Genomic DNA, 18,147 nt, shown 5'->3' with positions numbered 1-18,147 from the left:
ATATTTTGGGTTCCTCTACCGTTACCGCATCCTCAAAAATGAAAATAAAAAAATCCTCTTCCGCTATCGCTTCCTCAAAATTTAGAGGAAATTTATGAGGATGCCGATCCGATCGGGCTGCGAATTTACAAAGCCTATTTAAACTATGTATTTGAGTTACGAGTCGGACTCTACTAACGAACAAGAGTAGAGTCTTACCGCCATATTTATATACCTATGCGCCTAACACTTATCTCTAAACATAATAATATAACATTTTCTCTCGTACTCAGAAGAAACATATTTTACCAAATAATGTTTGTCAAAAGTGATTTTAAATTAAAAAACAAACAAGTTGTTTAAGCTTACATAATAATATCTAAGTACCAGTTAGTTTTTTTTTTTGTGGAAATCGCCTAATGTCGCTTCTGGCACTGATATAGATTGGGTTTTTTCTGTGGGTTTTTTCGAGTAATATGCATAAACAAAAGCTCATCTGAGTCCGGCTCGTGACTCAAATAGAATAGTACCTACCTACTTACAGGCTTCGTAAATTCGCGATCGGGCTAGCTAACCTCCCCTAACCTTAAACATCAATATGTAGAGACAGGAGAATGGCTTATGCTTTAATTTTTAATTTTAAAAGTTTTTGTTTTTTAATTTTGATTATAATTTCCTATCATCCTCATCCTCATCCGCTTCCTCTTCCGCTTCCTCATCCGCATCCTCTTCGTCAAAAAAATATCCTCTTCCTCATCCGCATCCTCTAAATTTGTGTGTGAAAATTCCTCTTCCTCCTCCTCTTCCTCATAATCACTTCCTCAACAACCCAACAATAAAGTTAGAGTAACCGATTTTGAAATATAACGACTACGTGAGTCAAAATTACGCATGATTATCTTTACCGTGACTTTTAAGATTTTGACTTCTATGGTAGTTTGAATATTTTTAGCTTATTTTTACTGTATATTGTGACTTATGTTAAAAATTTATTTTTATACATATTGAAGCAAATATAGAAAACAATTGGGGATAGAAAATTGGAAGAATATTGTATACTAGCCGCTCTTATGCAAAGCGATGAGGGTCCCTGTGAAGAAACCGATAGTGAAGTAGGAGGACCAGGAAATTGAAGATGACGAGCAAAGTGACACAGAAGAAGCTTTTCGCGATGAGGTACAAAGCAAAGATGATATATTACATTCAAGCAAAAGGCGGAGTAGATGCATTAGACCGAATGTGTTCCCTGATGTTCAATAGTAGGAAGACAATGAGATGGCCAATGGCTTTATTTTATGGAATCAATAAAATTGCCTGCATATTGCATATTAAATTTATAGCCACAATGTTAACAACAAAGCACAAAATCATTTGAGTGAAAAAAACATGAAATATAGAAGCATGGAACTGTCTTTTTTTTGCTTATGCGTGGGTGTTTAGAATCACCAGCTTTGATAAGATATTTCATGATAATATCTCCAATTTGTTGCCAAATGAAGTATCTGGTACATCGTAAGAAAGTACTGAGGAGGCCTTCAGTTAAAAAAACGTATTTACTATACTTTTTGTCCTTCTGAAATATGACGAAAGGCAAATGCCTCCTGCAAAAACTTTAACATAGTTATATGTCGTGAGCATACGTTGATATGTGCTAAACTTGTTTCTCACTATTTTTTTATATAACTATATGTACAACATATATATAACATAAAAAAAGTCTGATAATTGTGGTCTGATAATAAGTTTTTATTAAAAATAATACGTGTTACAAGAATTGTAGATTTAAAGCAGACGTTTAATGTTTTCGTTTTTTTATATGTATAAAAATAATTAAAAATAAATTATTTGTAATATTAATTATTCTAATATAACTGTAAATATATAATAACTTACAATTTATAGAAAAAAAACAATATAGTACCGCGACTCAGAGCTAACTAAAAAACATGCGTAAATTTGACGCATGACTATCTTTTCCGTACTACTCAATATGATTATCTTTCTAGGGTTAAATAAAACATTTATGGTAGAATAAAAATATTTATTTCCGGTAAATAGTTTTAATAAATAGTCGATCTATTAATGACAAATAGTTAAACTAGACGCTCGATTTTAACGCAAATCTGATTTGCTATTATTTGGCACAACAAATGAGATCATTTTGTATCACATACACGTTTTTAAAACATTTTGGTTTGTATTAAATTCTACTATTACAGTGTTGCTAAAGCACAAAATATTTGGAGTATAGATTTTTATAGTACCTACGCGTCACGTAAAAAGAACACTGGAAGAATCAAGAAAGTAGTGTGGGTTTGTTTGCGGATGGATACAGTTTCACGCGAAAGAAATACATATTCCTATTATCTTATTTTTGAACTAGGCTCGGGACTCGTGGTTTCGTACCTACATATTTGTTATTCTTATACCACCTCATACCTCCAAATAGACCGATAAATCGCCTATGAGCTTGATAGTCGGCGTTCTTTTTATATGACGCGATTTGTATATGGTATATTATGTATAATGCACATCGGTATAATACTGATAAATATATTTTATAACTAAATTTCTTTGTACTAAAATGTTTGTTATTGCACGGCTACGTTCCGATTTAATTCTAATGAAAAAAAATGCTTTATTATAAAAATAGCGTTGAATTAGATTTATAAATTCTTATTGGAAAATTGATTAATTGAATCAGCAATCAATGTTAATTTTAAGAGATCCAATACAATCGATTCGCACCATACTAAGTTGAATTCAATTTTTATATACTACCGAGAATCTTGAAAATATTTGATTCATTACTACTAATTTTCGATATATAATAAAATATTTACTTATTTACTTTTGTCCGCATATTTAAATAGATAAATTCTAACAGCTGTCAAATTTACAATCATCCAGCTAAATAAAAGCATACAAATTACAATCCGTAGGCCTTAAAATGACTAAATCTATGGAATTATAGAAAAAACTATGTTTCTCTGTTTTAGGCTAAGGCTGCATTACGATTAAAATAAAAACCACTTATATGCAAAACCGCCCAAGACGCACACACTATTGTTAAAAAGCTAATGTGCCATCAATATATTATCTGTGTTCTATGAACTATGAATTTTGGTGCGGATACGCGGTTTTCTCCGCTAGCCATTCTGTAATCAGTCACGGTTATAAAATCAATCGCGGGAAAAAACTATGTTTAACTATGTTCGTTCGCTCCTATTTTTCGCAAGACGATGCGGTTAAATCCGCGGCTGTAATGCGACCTTAGCCTATCCTGGTATGTTTTATTTAGCACTTGTAAAATGGCTCTTAGGCTCGATACACACCAAGTTCTAAATTACCTACAAATCATATCTATTTCCGTAGTGTATAGCGAGCCTAAATCGCCATATGACAATATTAGCCTAAATTTAATTTAATAGGAATCTACGGCAGTCCAAATAGGAACGGTGCATATTTTCTAAGTGCAAACTCATTTAGAATCTGATTAACTCGCGCTAAATATATAATTTTTAATAGAAAAATTATTTTACAACGCGATTTTTAATTATTAAATTTAGTAATTAATGCTCGATTTAATAAGTTTTGACGACTTCTCATGCTATTATGCTTCAAGACAAATCTTTAGATTTCTTAGGCTCATTTCCGATTAGGCCTTTGGCTTTTAGATTCATGATGGAGTCCGCTATGATTCTTGCAGTTCTTCTTAAGTACCCTCCACTTGTTAACATCACCACAGGAATGTGTTGAGCTTTGCATATCTCGAAAACGAATTCGTCTCGTTTTATTATACCCTAGAATTAAACATTGGTCTGTTTAGTTTGGTGTCCTCATTTATTTTTATGGCCTGCAAGTTCGTTTGCCAGCTTCTAATAAATAAAATTGACAAAATTAATAGAGCTATCATTTATGATTAAGCCACACATTTAATACATTATAATCTCTTCTAGGTTATCAATTAGAAAGGGTTTCTTTTTAAATAAACATTACTATCTTGAAATATTCAGTTCATATCAGTTCACCCAGTCTATATAGTTCTGAAAAAAATACACTTGAGAACCTGCTTTTTTATATCGTCAATCGAAAAAGAAATCTAGCGTCGTAAGAAACATGATATAATGTCGTAAAATAGCACTCACAATATCACTAATCCTCATGTGCCCGAGTGGATCGGAATCGAGTACATCTGTACCCGCGTTGTACACTAAAATGTCTGGCTTGAATTCACTTAATGCCGCTTTTAAATTCCTGTAACAGAAACCTTATATTATTGTCATACATACATCATGACATCTTTTATACAAGTAGCTTATATAAAATAAAGTAAAATAAAGTTAGACAAATTTGCTTTAAATATAAAATTGAACATTTATTTATACAACTAACCATCTTTTAGACAACAAAAAAGTAGTAATATTGTACATACTTAGTTATTTTAATGCCTATATAGATCACTGAACAAAGAAAATATAATAGAAACTGTCATAGAAAAAAAGCACTATACAGTATACATACTTCCTCAATTTCAGCATATACTCCAAATCTTCCACTTTATTGCCCAATTCAATCTTACGGCGTATGGCCCGTTTCGCTTCCTCGTCTTTGGGATAGATGTGACGATTGTACATGTCCATTATGTATACTTCTGGTACTCCGAGAAAATCGCGTTGGTAACCGTTACCCTGGAAATAGTGATTATATTTTTATGGAACATTTAAAATTATTTGTCTTGATTATAAACTTAAAACTTACAAAAATTCAATGTTATTGCTACTTATGCTCTTTGTTACGATCATGTACAATTGTACTCAAAAGAGGGGAAATATTTTTAAATTATTTATAACTAGCATTCCGCCCGCGGCTTCACCCGCCCCGTTCCCGTTCCCGTGGGATTTCCGGAATGAAACCTATACTATGTGTTAATCCAAGTTACCCTCTATATGGGTGCTAAATTTCATTTTAATCGGTTCAGTAGTATTTGCGTGAAAGAGTAACAAACACACACACATCCTCACAAACTTTCGCATTTATAATATTTGTAGGATTAAGTTACTCATATTCATATTCATTAAAGTACATTCTAAATTGTAACTGTGTAAGCAAAGTAGGATTAAAAAAAAAACATAATTTGTACAATTAAGTAGGTTTAACATTTTTTTCATCATATTTTCGAGTGAATGCTCTACACATACAGTGGTGGTCACATAATTAAAGACACTAAGAGCATTTTATACTACCCAAAACACTTCTCTCAACATTTTATTTTACACTACCATTGGAACTTGTTAAATAATTTTAAATTAAACACTTGACCGTAATTTGAAGCTTACTTCATTGAGAAGGCACCTAGCTTTTTCCGCCTATTCTTCCCTCTCTTTCCGTTGTATGTATGCTATCTCTCTCGCACATCTCTCCACCAGGTGGCGGGGCGCACGATAATGTCGGGCGCTGGATGTTTTTCATTGGCGTCTAGCTTCCGCCGCGAGAAGGTTGTCTACAAGACTACAACCTTGGTGCTATTAAGTATTGCTTAAAGCAAGTGCTAAAAGTGTTAAAAAGTGTATCCCGTCGGATCGGTACAGTGAGTTATTTTTACATCTATTCTAATAATATTTTACTTAAAAATGAGTAAAAATCTTCAAAGTCAACGGTATAATCGTTGGACTTTATTTAAAATGCTGAGGTTTTTAATGAATCCTTCAGCAATAGTTTATTTTTCAATATGCTTAAATACTTAATAGCATGAATAAAGATATTTAAAATTAACGATACAACCGTTACATTTTACTTGAAATAGTAACTTTTCTTTTGAAATATTTCATTATGCAATATGTACTAATTAATATTTGAATTTTTAATACTGTGAGTAAAGCTATTTTAACGGTGTTACCGTTCGGCTTTACTCGAATCGTTAATATTACTTTTGTGATTATTTGATATTACTAGATATATCAAATACCCTCTCTTGTATATAGATATTTTTAATATTTTATTTCATTTTTAATAATGTGTTTTTATTACAAGGGTACAAGTGAATTTTTCGTGGAAAAATTACAATTAATACTTAGTATGGATATGAGCCAACTCAAAGCTTTACAGGCATACAATCCATTGCTACGACTTTATTACATTGTCGTTATCGCTAGGAACGGTTCGGAATTCCTATCATAGTTTATTACTAAAAATTATCGAACGAGATGAGTCAGCTCCAAGAAGTCACGACATGTCAGAACACGTTGTGATATTATTTTATAAATCGTACGGGAGTTACCGCTCAACTGAATAATGATGGAATTCGCTCATGTATAGTAGATACGTACCATGAATGTTCCACACATTCAAAACTATCCGTAGTCTATACGTGTCCTTTTATGAGTATTATTCTGATCCGTTTTTATGTGAAAATAGACATATTACACACGGCTAATTTGATTGAAAATTACGTTTCCTATGTTCAAATGATGCAACTTTTTTGTTAAAACGAGTAAGTACCAAAAATTTTACAATTAAATTCTTTGGTTTACTGAACTTGTGCTGAAAGGGTTATCGTATAACAATTATCGAGATATCTTAATATAAATTAGATTTAGATACACTTATTTCAAAGGATTTACAATTCACTTCTAACGTTTTAGAATAATATTATAAACTTGTACACCTTGACAAAAAGTAAAAAATTGCGGGTGAGTGGAGATTATTTTGTGCAATTAAATATAACGTCCTACGACGGTATGGTTGCGTTCGTAAGGAATGTTAACGGATATAAAGCAACTAAATGTTACATCGATTGCATGAACAAAAATAAATATGAATCGAAGTTCATTTTAAAATTTAGTGAATTGATTTGAATTATGAATTTATTAAATGTCGCTAACATTGGAAAATAAGTTAAAGGACCTTGTTAATTGCTATATTATTTAAATGATTATTTACTGCTATTTTTATATTAGCACTAAGGTGTATTCTTGCTCGAAGCAGAATACATAAATGTGGCCACTACTCCTCGCAGGGGTTAGCCAGGTCAAATTCACCCTCGCAGGGTGTCTCTTAAGCATTTTTTGGCAGGCCCTACTTATTTCTAGTTACAAACATCCCTCGCGCAGCTGTCGCTCGCAGGGAAATGGTGCAAATATATATCGGCCCTCGCGGGGCTTTGATTACAATCGTCCCTCACGGAAAAGATGGTGCGAATATATATCAGCCCTCGCGGGGCTTTGATTACAACAGTACCTCACGGAGACATGGTGCAAATATATATCAGCCTTCGCGGGGCTTTGATAACAACCGTCCCCACGGGGAAATGGTGCAAATATATATCAGCCCTCGCGGGGCTTTAATGGCGATTGGTGCAAATATACAAAGGATTGATCATTAAAATGATCATAGATATTTGCTTTTGTCAACGAGGACCCACGAAAGAAGTTTTGGATATGACCGTATCGGATCTTCACTCTTCTAAGGTAGGTAGAAAAAGGTTTTGAAATCTACTTCACAGTGGGCAGTATAGTAAATGACCTAATAAATACAATAAAGGTTAGATACGTCAAATAATGGGCGCATGAAATTGATACTTCGTATCCTAAAAGTTTACGCTTCAGGAATCAGGAAACCACCATTGGTTTACCAATTATGGAAATTGGAATTGAACAAATTGTATTTACCAATGCAAAGCCTAATCACAACAAAGGAAGGCGAGTCGGATCAAATATCATCTCGCAGATGATTTGTGGCGGTGGTTTCGAGGATTGTCACCAAGCCTTGTGTCAACGGTATGTTTGGTATCGTAATTAAATGGCACTAGCCGACCAATTTTCATATACAAACATCGGAAGAGATTTTTTAATCGCAAAGCGATTGAATGTAACAAATGACGATTGATTACGTATAGTTGACCTCTCATAGGCCTATTTTAGTTGCCCGGTCTTGTAGGCAATTTATTTGACTCGTTTTTCAACCCATTTGACCTCATTATTGCACCCATGAGATTTTTCTTCGGGGCTCAAACAATAAATCGCTGAGGGATTAGGATAATCGTTTGTTAGACAAGTTTTTTTTGCCATCCCACCAGGATTATTATATTGTATAATAAAGTTATATACAACTATTAACGTAAAACGTTTAAGTACTCAACGAATGCTGAGAATACTGACTGTTGAGTTACATGGGATAGAGGATAAATAACGGAAAGTCAATCTTTCCAAACAAAAGCCTCTTATTATTAGATATTACTTGGAACCCCTACCCTTAACGAGAAAGCTCTGCCAAATGACTTCTCATTTCTTTGCTTTGAGGGGGGGGGGGGGGGCAATAAATGAAATGTACAGGCTATACGGCTTTTAAAATATAAGTCTGGTAAGCGAACTAAACTTTGCTGGTTTAGTTCTTGCTATATCGCTATCCGTGCCTGCTTCTCGTGTTTACGGGTGAATTTAGTTTATCAATAGTCATAAATGCAATGCTATTCAGAGGATATACTGCATTTAAAACATGACAAAGTCTGGTAAGCGAACTAAATTTTGCTAGTTTAGTTCTTGCTATATCGCTGTCCGTGGCTGCCTCGCGTGTTTACGGATGAATAAAGTAATGTCCTGTCTTCGCATCCACAGCTAACTGTCCTATACTGTCATAATCTTAACACAGATTCATTCGACATAGCTCCCCACGAGCTCAGTTATTCATTTTTGCACTCGCACAACTGTGGACAACACAAGAGCAATGCCTCCATTGGTAGCAGTTACAATCAAGGGATAACTAACCTTAGGCTAGCCATATTACGGATGTTGGAACAACCGACTATATTCAGGGCAATTTTTCTTTGTTCAGTGTAACGTTTAGACTGTCGTAGCATTCCTACGGAACAAAGATGGGATCAGATCTGCATCCTTAATGCAGTTAATCGAAAGGAGATACTTTCAGACGACGATAGTATTCAAAACCCACCATATTCCTTAACATAATAATGCATAGTTAAGCTTATAATCTCTCTTGCCATTATCCTGCAGCAGAATTCCTTGGCGATAATTTATCCTCGTTAGAACGAGCGAGGGTTGTTACGATAATATGAGAAATCCTAGTCAGTTAGAGACCTGAACGACGCGATAGAGTACCGCTATTTCAGTAGTAGTAACACCTAGAAGGGTGAAGGTATTCTGGAAAGCGGAACTGAAGGCCCGGTCAGCAGCATCAGCCACCTAATAGACAGTGTTCAGTGCTGCACCACTATAATCTGCAAAATGACTCTGACGGTATGAAAATGTGGAGTACATTTTCAAAATATCAAATGATATAGTTGGAATAAAAATCCTATTTGCCTCCGTCTATCCAAAAGACATACGGAGTAGCTAGTAGTAGTTGGTTGAATTAGAATAAAGTAACTATAGTTAAAATCCTTTGTTACTGACTGGATAAATTTGGCTCTTTTCCTATCTGACGTTCATATAGCTGTTGACTGCCTAGTGTTGTGCACAAACACTATTATTATAAACTAGCGGTCCGCCCCGGCTTCGCTCGTGGTACTTACGTTTTCTCTACATAAAAACCATCCTCGTACTTCAAGGAATATAAAAAGAATTATCGAAATCGGTTCAGCCATTCTCGAGTTATGCGCTTATCAACACATTTTGCGATTCATTTTTATATAAGTATAAGAAGATAAGTCACGTTATGTAGTCCCGAGGCTTTCGGTATATAAGTTCTGATGTAAATCATACTTATATCTTAAAACCGAATTGATTAAAAGTAACGTACTTGGCTGTAGTAATTGCAGTTTTGGGACACAGATAAGCTCCTTATCATTTTAGTCTCTTAAGTTCAGTATATTTGTTTCCAGTACAGAGTTTATGACCTATCGGTTTTAAATAAATAATTCATGCATTGTACTGAAAGTACTAGCCATGTTTAGATTATGATTGGTGGCGTTGGCTCTAAACATTAATAGATACCGCACGGTTTGGTTGGATGTTAAAAATCTGTATTATAATTAAAACCGTTTACCTGTTTTGATATTTTATTGCCTTATTCAAGGGGTGACCTTTTAAATTTATTTCTGACCCCAAAAGTAAGGACCAAGTTCTCTTCTTGTCCGCTTGTAGCAGGTTGGGTTAAAACTGTGTGAGTTGAGACAGGTGGTAATTCTATGTTAAGATGATTCAATTGTGCTTCTACAGAGTTCTAATTGAATAAATAAAGGTTTGAGTTTGAGGTATTTTTGCCTCGTCGGGATCAACTGTTGCTTCATTTTGTAAGTAACATCTAAATGCGTAATTGAAAGTCGTTACTGGCGCTTTCGCAGATTTACGCTAAAGATAGTGAAAATTGTAGTAACTTTAACTTTTCAAGCCCAAAAGGTTAACTAAGGTACGCTTGAACCAATCTCATAAGTTCTAATACTTTTAATCATTATGATTAACTTTTTGGTTCTTATTTGATTAACTTTTCATCTGGGATTGTTAATATATTATATAATATAAAAATTTGTGTGATTTATTGGTAGGTATACTATCTGCACACCTTACTCTTTCAAATAAAGAAATAAGTAATTACTTATGTATTCAAATTCACATTGGCGTCCATATATTGTACACCAGGTGGGTAACAAGCAGGTCTCAATGAAGTAAGCTTCAAATTACGGTCAAGTGTTTAATAGCTGTGTTTTACCTGAAAATAAAACACATATTAAATACTTACCTATATTTGAAGCTTACACTTAACGTCCACCTGTTGTGGATTTCGACTCAATGAAAAACATCCAGCGCCCGACATTATCGTGCGCCCCGCCACCTGGTGGAGAGATGTGCGAGAGAGATAGCATACATACAACGGAAAGAGAGGGAAGAATAGGCGGAAAAAGCTAGGTGCCTTCTCAATGAAGTAAGCTTCAAATATAGGTAAGTATTTAATATGTGTTTTATTTTCAGGTAAAACACAGCTAATATTCAGGTATGTGTTGTCTAATGCTAAACTAAATTTTATCTACAGAACTTATCGGTTTGTTAGATTTTAATCGGTTCATCCTTACTACTAGCAGTTTTAACCTAGCAAAGGTCTGGCCATATAATTAAAGACATTAGACTCGCTTATGAGAAATAATAAAAAACGTTATTTTAATGAGATTATTTTTCCAACACAAAATGCCTGACGTATTTACAAAACATTTTTACACTCTTCAATATTTGGTTGCATGTCCTTTGGCAGTAATGACGGTTTACATCTCTTGGGCATTGAAGCAACTAATTTTGTACAAGTTGCATCACTAATTTGGTTCCATTCTTCGAAAATGCTTTCCAAAGTTAGTCGACGTTTGATGACCGCTTTGCCGCGACTTCTTTCTTTCTTGATTCCATAAGTTTTCGATCGGATTTAAACCCGGGCTGTAGGGGGGCCAATACTAAACAGTTACAAATTGGTTCCTTAACAAGCACTTCACTACTTTTGCTGTGTGCTTAGGATCATTATCGTGTTGAAAAGTCCAAACAAAAGGTAAATTTTCCTCCGCATAGGGCAGCATGGATTGCTCTAAAATATACTTATACTGGAATTTATCTATGTTGGCTTCTGTCTTTTTGACAGATCCAACACCAAGTCCAGAAAAACAGCGCCATAAATTGATATTTCCACCCCCATGTATGACTACTTATTAGTTTATCTTTGATCCATTTCCTTATTGAGATGGCGTCTTACATATTGTTTTCTGATAGAATTAATCATATTAATCTTAGTTTCATGAAAAAACAGCACATGTTTCCATTCTCGTTCAGTCCAGTGTTCGTATTTTGTAGCAAAGTCAAATCTTGCCTTCACATTTTGTTTCTTCAAAAGTGGTACTTTCCGAGACATTCTTCAGTGCAAGTTTTCCTCACACAAGTCTCCGTCTAATAATTGTCCTTGCAGACACCCTCTTCAAGCCTGCTGCACCATACAACTCTGAACTGTATCAGTTTCGACCCTTTAAATGGATCTTTTTTAGCCAACACCATTTTTGAATCTTTCGGCCGAGTAGTTTCACTTGGTTTTGATTTTCTGAGTACTTTTTCGGTCGTGTGGAACATCTTGACATGTTTTATAGCATTCATAACCATATCCTTGGAACATTTTAATTATCATGGAAGTTAAAAATAATTTTTCTTGTGGACGAGTCGCAACTCTTGTTTTTAACCATAATAATTGATATTAAAACAATTAAACATATGAATTTTAATTTTAAAAGTTAAAATTACTCAAAAAAATTATGGAGTGTTAACGATTTATGAAATAACGCGGCAAAACAAAGAAAAGCACAATGCTGTTTCTTTTTATTTATAAAAAATTATAACTCATTTCTTGTTGTCTTTAATTAAGTGGCCAGCTAAACGTACGTAAACAAAGTTTGTGTTACATTCTCACAGAGAACAAGTGTCGAAACTAACAAGGAATATAACTATTTTTTGTCCCTTATTCTAAAGAACATATTGTCTTGTATGGTTTAATAAAAATAATACAAGATTAAATACCTTTTTCAGATAATTGTACTTCCTAATGTAAATCTTGTATGGTCAATTCGGGGGTGTCTTTAATTATGTGACCACCACTGTATAATTTGAGAAACGGTCAAACAGCAGAACATCATAATATCATATCATCATCAACACATATAAATTTAGAAATATCTATATACATATATATAAAACTCAAAGGTGACTGATATAGTGATCTATCAACGCACAGCCCAAACCACTGGACGTATCGGGCTGAAATTTGGCATGCAGGTAGATGTTAGGACGTAGGCATCCGCTAAGAAAGGATTTCCCGAAATTCTTGCGGGAACGGGGAAAAATGGGGATGGACGTACAAAGTCGTGGGCGGAAGCTAGTTGTATAATATACCTGGTGGGCATCTAAATCCACGATCATAGCATTCTGGACACTCCGGTACATGACCAGATACTTGATCAACAGAGTAATATCAGCATATGGACAGAAACCACCACCCTTATCCCCACTGCAGTGGTGGAAACCACCTCCTATGTTTATAGCCCACCCTCGCTCCAGAGCAAGCTTGCCAGCTAATACTGAACCTCCCGTTTGTAATCTGTAATTCATTTTTTACTATGATGATTAGAAACATAGGCATAGATTATTATATCACACTTGAAACTTTTTATTTTACATAAAATTTTATATGTTCCTAGGAATGTAAATAAATCAAGTTTAGTACAATATACTATAATACTAAGATATTTACATTGAGAATCTTATAGGAAACATCATGTTATAAAGTAATTGAGAATACAATATATCAAGATGAAAAAAATTCATAGTATATTATGCTTTTTTTAATCCATCAGGCCCCGGAATCACAGACACAATAGAAAATCTATTGTGTCGCGGTCGGATCTGGCCGTTCGGGGCTCAATGGGCTAAACAACATTATTCTTTACTAGCTGCTCCGCACGGTTTCAGCCCCGTGGCTCCGCTTCTGTTGGTCGTAGCGTGATGATATATAGCCTATAGCCTTCCTCGATAAATGAGCTATCTAACACCGAATTTTTCAAATCGGACTATTAGTTCCCGAGATTAGCACAAACAAACTCTTCAGCTTTATAATATTAATATAGTATAGATTTTTGTACTATGCAAACATCATTATGACAAAGAAAGGAAATAAACAGCTTACCTCATAGGTTTTAAATAAGCATGTTGGACAAGTATATTTGGCACACACGCAACTATTGGCACCTCAGCTATTATTGCTACTTTGGCACTCCACTGGAAAACATATTATATACCTTGATTTAATATATAATAATTTATAATTTATATAGAAAAATATATGTTCAATAAGATAGTCAATTTCTTTACCTTAAGTGATTTTAGGTATTTCTTAGTGTGAACAACTAACAAATCACGATCCTTGGCTTCCATAGGTTTTACAAGACATTCTGCTGTTATGAAATTGGCTTCTTTTAGAAACTAGAAGAAGAAAACTTTAAAAGTTAAATTAACATTTAAACATATTAAATAGATCTGCAAGACACAATACTGTATCACTTACTTCATAAAATAGATCATTGAAAACACACTATAATAATAAAATCAAAACGTAGCACTATTATAATATTTACCTGTACAATATTGCGCCATTTCTTTGCATCAAATACGTGAAATTTTTCGAAACCACAAAACGATACATTATATTTGTCATCATATACCAATGGCCACTGATCTTCTCGAATATCGATATATAATCTAAAAAATATTAAGTTCAATGCCTTGAGTACGAAGGCAAAATAATTTATATTGAGCAAAGAACGCAAGTATTATGTGATTTCTTCTTACCTAGCCATTGTCGATTTGTATCCTGATAGGTTTATAGTATAATTTTAAAGGTTTGCTGGAAATCAGAATTGATTTCTTAGTAATAAATTCCGCATTTTGTAAAGATTTTGCTGTAATCTTCTTTCTTGTTCCATTAAGCACTAAACTTCAATGTCAATTGTGTCAAAAACATTTGACATGTTTTGGTATAATTTCTTATTAATTATATAAAATGTTGCCTTCTACAAAATGACTATATTTAGTAGATTACAGTAGATATGTTACGGCTAAAGGTAGGTGAGAACATAAACTTAAGATTAGCCGGCTAAACTTAGGTTTATTTTCGACGAGGTGTTAATGTTAGTTTGTTCTATCTTTAGCCGGCTAAACTTAAGTGTAACCGCAGGCCCGTGGCTAAAAATGTCGGGGTGGGTAGATTTGGTTACTATAATACATGTAAGGAACAGGGCGAGTGTTTTCTGGCACTTCGCCGGCTGCTGCCGCAGCACGCTCGCTGCGCTCGCTCGGCTCGTGCGGGTCTTAAGGCGTTACCCGGCAATTTCGACTATGTTCAACCTCTATAAAGTCTGGTACAACATAAAGCACAATACCGAAAAAAATATATAAAATAGGATGGTCTTCGATTCTTCGAGTGATCGATTTTTCCGCTAATACTCTATAAACTTCGTAACCTGCTGACTTAGAGCTCTGAAAATTTTATGTTTAATAAATTATCAGTTACACAACAATCCCTGACGAGGATTTTTTGTTTCACTGATTGGTATCTTTTTAAATACAAAATGCGAGGAAAAAAGAAGGTGCAGCGGGAGAGGTTTGAGATCCGCAAAGTATGGTCAAGGTTATTAGCGCATGTATAAGCCTTAAGAGTTCTAACCTAACCTAACCTAGCCACCAGCTTTCTGCCCTGAGTCGGGGTGGGTAGATTTGGTTACTATAATACATGTAAGGAACAGGGCGAGTGTTTTCTGGCACTGTGCGGGCCCCTCAAGCCCTCCACCGGCCCGGCGCTAACCAAATCTACCCACCCCGACATTTTTAGCCACGGGCCTGCGGTTACACTTAAGTTTAGCCGGCTAAAGATAGAACAAACTAACATTAACACCTCGTCGAAAATAAACCTAAGTTTAGCCGGCTAATCTTAAGTTTATGTTCTCACCTACCTTTAGCCGTGACAGATATAACACGAAACAATTTCAAAACGAAAAACAAACATAACTTCAACAACTCGTTAAAATAGTGGTTTGAATAGTAAATACAGGGACATATACAGAATATCGATAAATTTATGTTCTTTTACGTGGACCATTTAATGTGTCAAATAAATATATATCAATGATTTTACCGCGTAAGCGTATTTTATATAAGGGAGAAAAATTTCGCAGCCAAAAAGTATATAAAAAAATGTTTAAAAAACCCAACTCAAATAATTTTAAACAACGTTGCTAAGCAACGAACTTGACAAACAAACCCGGGAAATGTGAATTCATAAATAAATTTTTTGGTTATTATTTGTTTAGCAGATATTTTTAACTAAAGAATATATAACTATTCTAATTATGAATATATTTTATTCGATATGGAAAGTAACACAGTCGAAGCATTACAATCAGCAGGGCTATTGTCTAATTTTGACACATTAAGTGATCAACATAGTTTTGATGATCACTGAACTTTGATGTCCACTAAAAATTTAAAGATTTGGTATTGCGTATCTTAGTAAGTGGACATCATGTCACGGTGTATTACGGTGCTTATCAACGATGACATCGAACGTCACTATTTTTTATCGACATTATGCAGCAAAATTAAAAATATATACATTTGGTCGTACATTCCATAAATACGTGAGCATATTTAAATCTTACGTGTTATATTAACCGGTACACTTGGGATTTGAAATGTTTACTCTTATATGGCGCTAAATTCATAACACTTGAATTTTGGTCTGTCTACAATTACAATTTTGGTCGTCGTTTTGTGTACACAAGTGTATTTGAAAGTTAGAAACAGTACATAACAAATGAATAAAACTGAGGTAAGTCTTATAACCCTTGTTTTTAGAGAAATATTAACATTAATTTAAATATAAATTTGAAAATTTTAAATATTTGTATCCTTTAAATTGCTTTGTATAGTTTTATGAAATGTTTAACAAAAATCTATTTTAAAATACATCTAATAAAATGTAAGTTATTTATTTCAAGCACAATTATTATATTGTCTTTATATCTTTAACTAATCTCTTTTTGAAAATGACTATTCATGAGAGCTTCTAAATTAGATAGATTTGTCGGAAAACAGTAATTGAGGAGAATTAAATATTATTTTATTAATTCCCATTAAACTATCCATTATTTTTAAATATACCTACTTGTTATTGTAATAAGTAATGTGTTTTACCTTTCTATAAACTATAGATACCTAGTTAGTTGATTAACAAGTTTATCTAATTAATTGTGACAATTTTTTTAATGTATTGAAATCCAAAATAGTTGCTCTAGTTACTCAAAGAAACTACTGAGTACAATATTTAATTTTGAAAATGTAAGTGAATTAAGTATTATGCTATTGTTATTTCAGTAAGCCAAGATGAGAGAGTGCCTCATTGGGCCTATGAGTTGAAAGCAAGCGATTGGCTGTTGAGGAAAGGCATACAGCTGCTATAGAAAAATTAGCTGCATCACTTACCAAGATACAGGAAGATATACATATATAATATATATATTAGTAAATTAAAATGATTTTAAATAGTGTAATTTATTATTATTAATTATTTATAACTCTATTCTGAGTTTTTCATAAATAACTGTCTAGATTTAACTACAAATAACAATTATTGAGTTAACACAATCCTTATGGTGTAAATTTCTTTAAAAATAAATAAAAAATATTTTTTTAGATATCAAAAGTTTAATTACTTAAAATACCTTGTCTTAACTATTACCTAATTGACAACTACATCACATTTATATCAGAGCATTAACAATGTATTATAATTTATAAATTATACAAGAAATATTGTCATATTCGATTAGAAGCTATAATATTATCTAAGTAAGAAAATATGTTTAAGTAATCACAAATACAAGTATAAATAATTTTCAGTTAAAACTAATACATTTTTAAGCACAATAAATATTTATTTAACATAACATCTTCTTGAATTACATAGTCTCTGTACTAATATTGTTCTCTGGTAAGATCTTGTATAACCTCAACTATAGCATCCTCTCCTCTAAATCCTGAGACATGCCTGTATTTCGGGTATTTTGGCATTCTGCATATTTGCAATGTTGTGCAGGACAACACATGCATTCACTATTTTACCAGCAGTAACTGGATCATAATGAAGTATTCTATGGGCCAACAAACAACTCCAACGTGCTTTGAATAACACTAAACACCGTTCAACAGTATTCCTGACAAGGCAATGAAGGTTGGTATAGTATTCTTCAGGTGTCCCCAGGTCCTGCTCCTAATATTGTTGTCATCATCCAGGGCCATTGCGCATATCCTGAGTCACCTAAAAACAGGTATAATATTTTATACTCTATGCATACTTCATATGATGCTCACAGAAATTAAATGAAGATTTAGTATTTAATGATAATTATTCCACATACATTGTTTAATTTGGAATCACATAACTGAAAAGATATACATTAATTATTGTATTATTTTCTATGTAGGTATATCTAAGTATTTATAAATGAGTTATTAATGTCTTTTAAACCTAATACAGATAATTATTAATGTTGAATAGTAATTTTATTGATTTGTAAAGTCATCAGTAATAAATTACACATAAAAAAGGAAAAACAAAAGATATGGATATTTTTAGACTTAC

General features: G+C 33.3%; 1 protein-coding gene and 1 long non-coding RNA gene across 2 annotated transcripts in view; both read right to left on the bottom strand.

Moving 5' to 3' along the window:
• Positions 1–2,006: 2,006 nt before the first annotated feature.
• HDAC11 (Histone deacetylase 11) lies at positions 2,007–14,434 on the bottom strand. Its single transcript, XM_089711329.1, has 8 exons — positions 14,301–14,434; positions 14,087–14,210; positions 13,824–13,934; positions 13,639–13,730; positions 12,849–13,053; positions 4,504–4,670; positions 4,128–4,236; positions 2,007–3,782 (listed from the first exon to the last, which is right to left on the bottom strand). Exons 1-8 carry the CDS (start codon positions 14,306–14,308, stop codon positions 3,600–3,602), a joined length of 999 nt encoding a protein of 332 aa, XP_089567455.1. The 5' UTR covers positions 14,309–14,434; the 3' UTR covers positions 2,007–3,599.
• Positions 14,435–17,375: 2,941 nt separating this feature from the next.
• LOC149476791 (uncharacterized) overlaps positions 17,376–18,147 on the bottom strand; it is a 465,754-nt gene continuing 464,982 nt past the window's right edge. Inside the window, exon 3 of the long non-coding RNA XR_016317720.1 lies at positions 17,376–17,823. This is a non-coding gene — a long non-coding RNA (uncharacterized LOC149476791). The remainder of the gene's footprint in view (positions 17,824–18,147) is intronic.

The sequence above is a fragment of the Colias philodice genome, chromosome 26 (assembly GCF_061535455.1).
Source record: "Colias philodice isolate Cphi_HAF_F1 chromosome 26, ilColPhil1 Martin Lab GWU primary, whole genome shotgun sequence".
In the NCBI taxonomy this organism is placed as follows: Eukaryota; Metazoa; Arthropoda; class Insecta; order Lepidoptera; family Pieridae; genus Colias; species Colias philodice.
The sequence above is the reverse complement of the archived record's forward strand: the minus strand, read 5'-3'. Positions and strand labels throughout refer to the sequence as shown.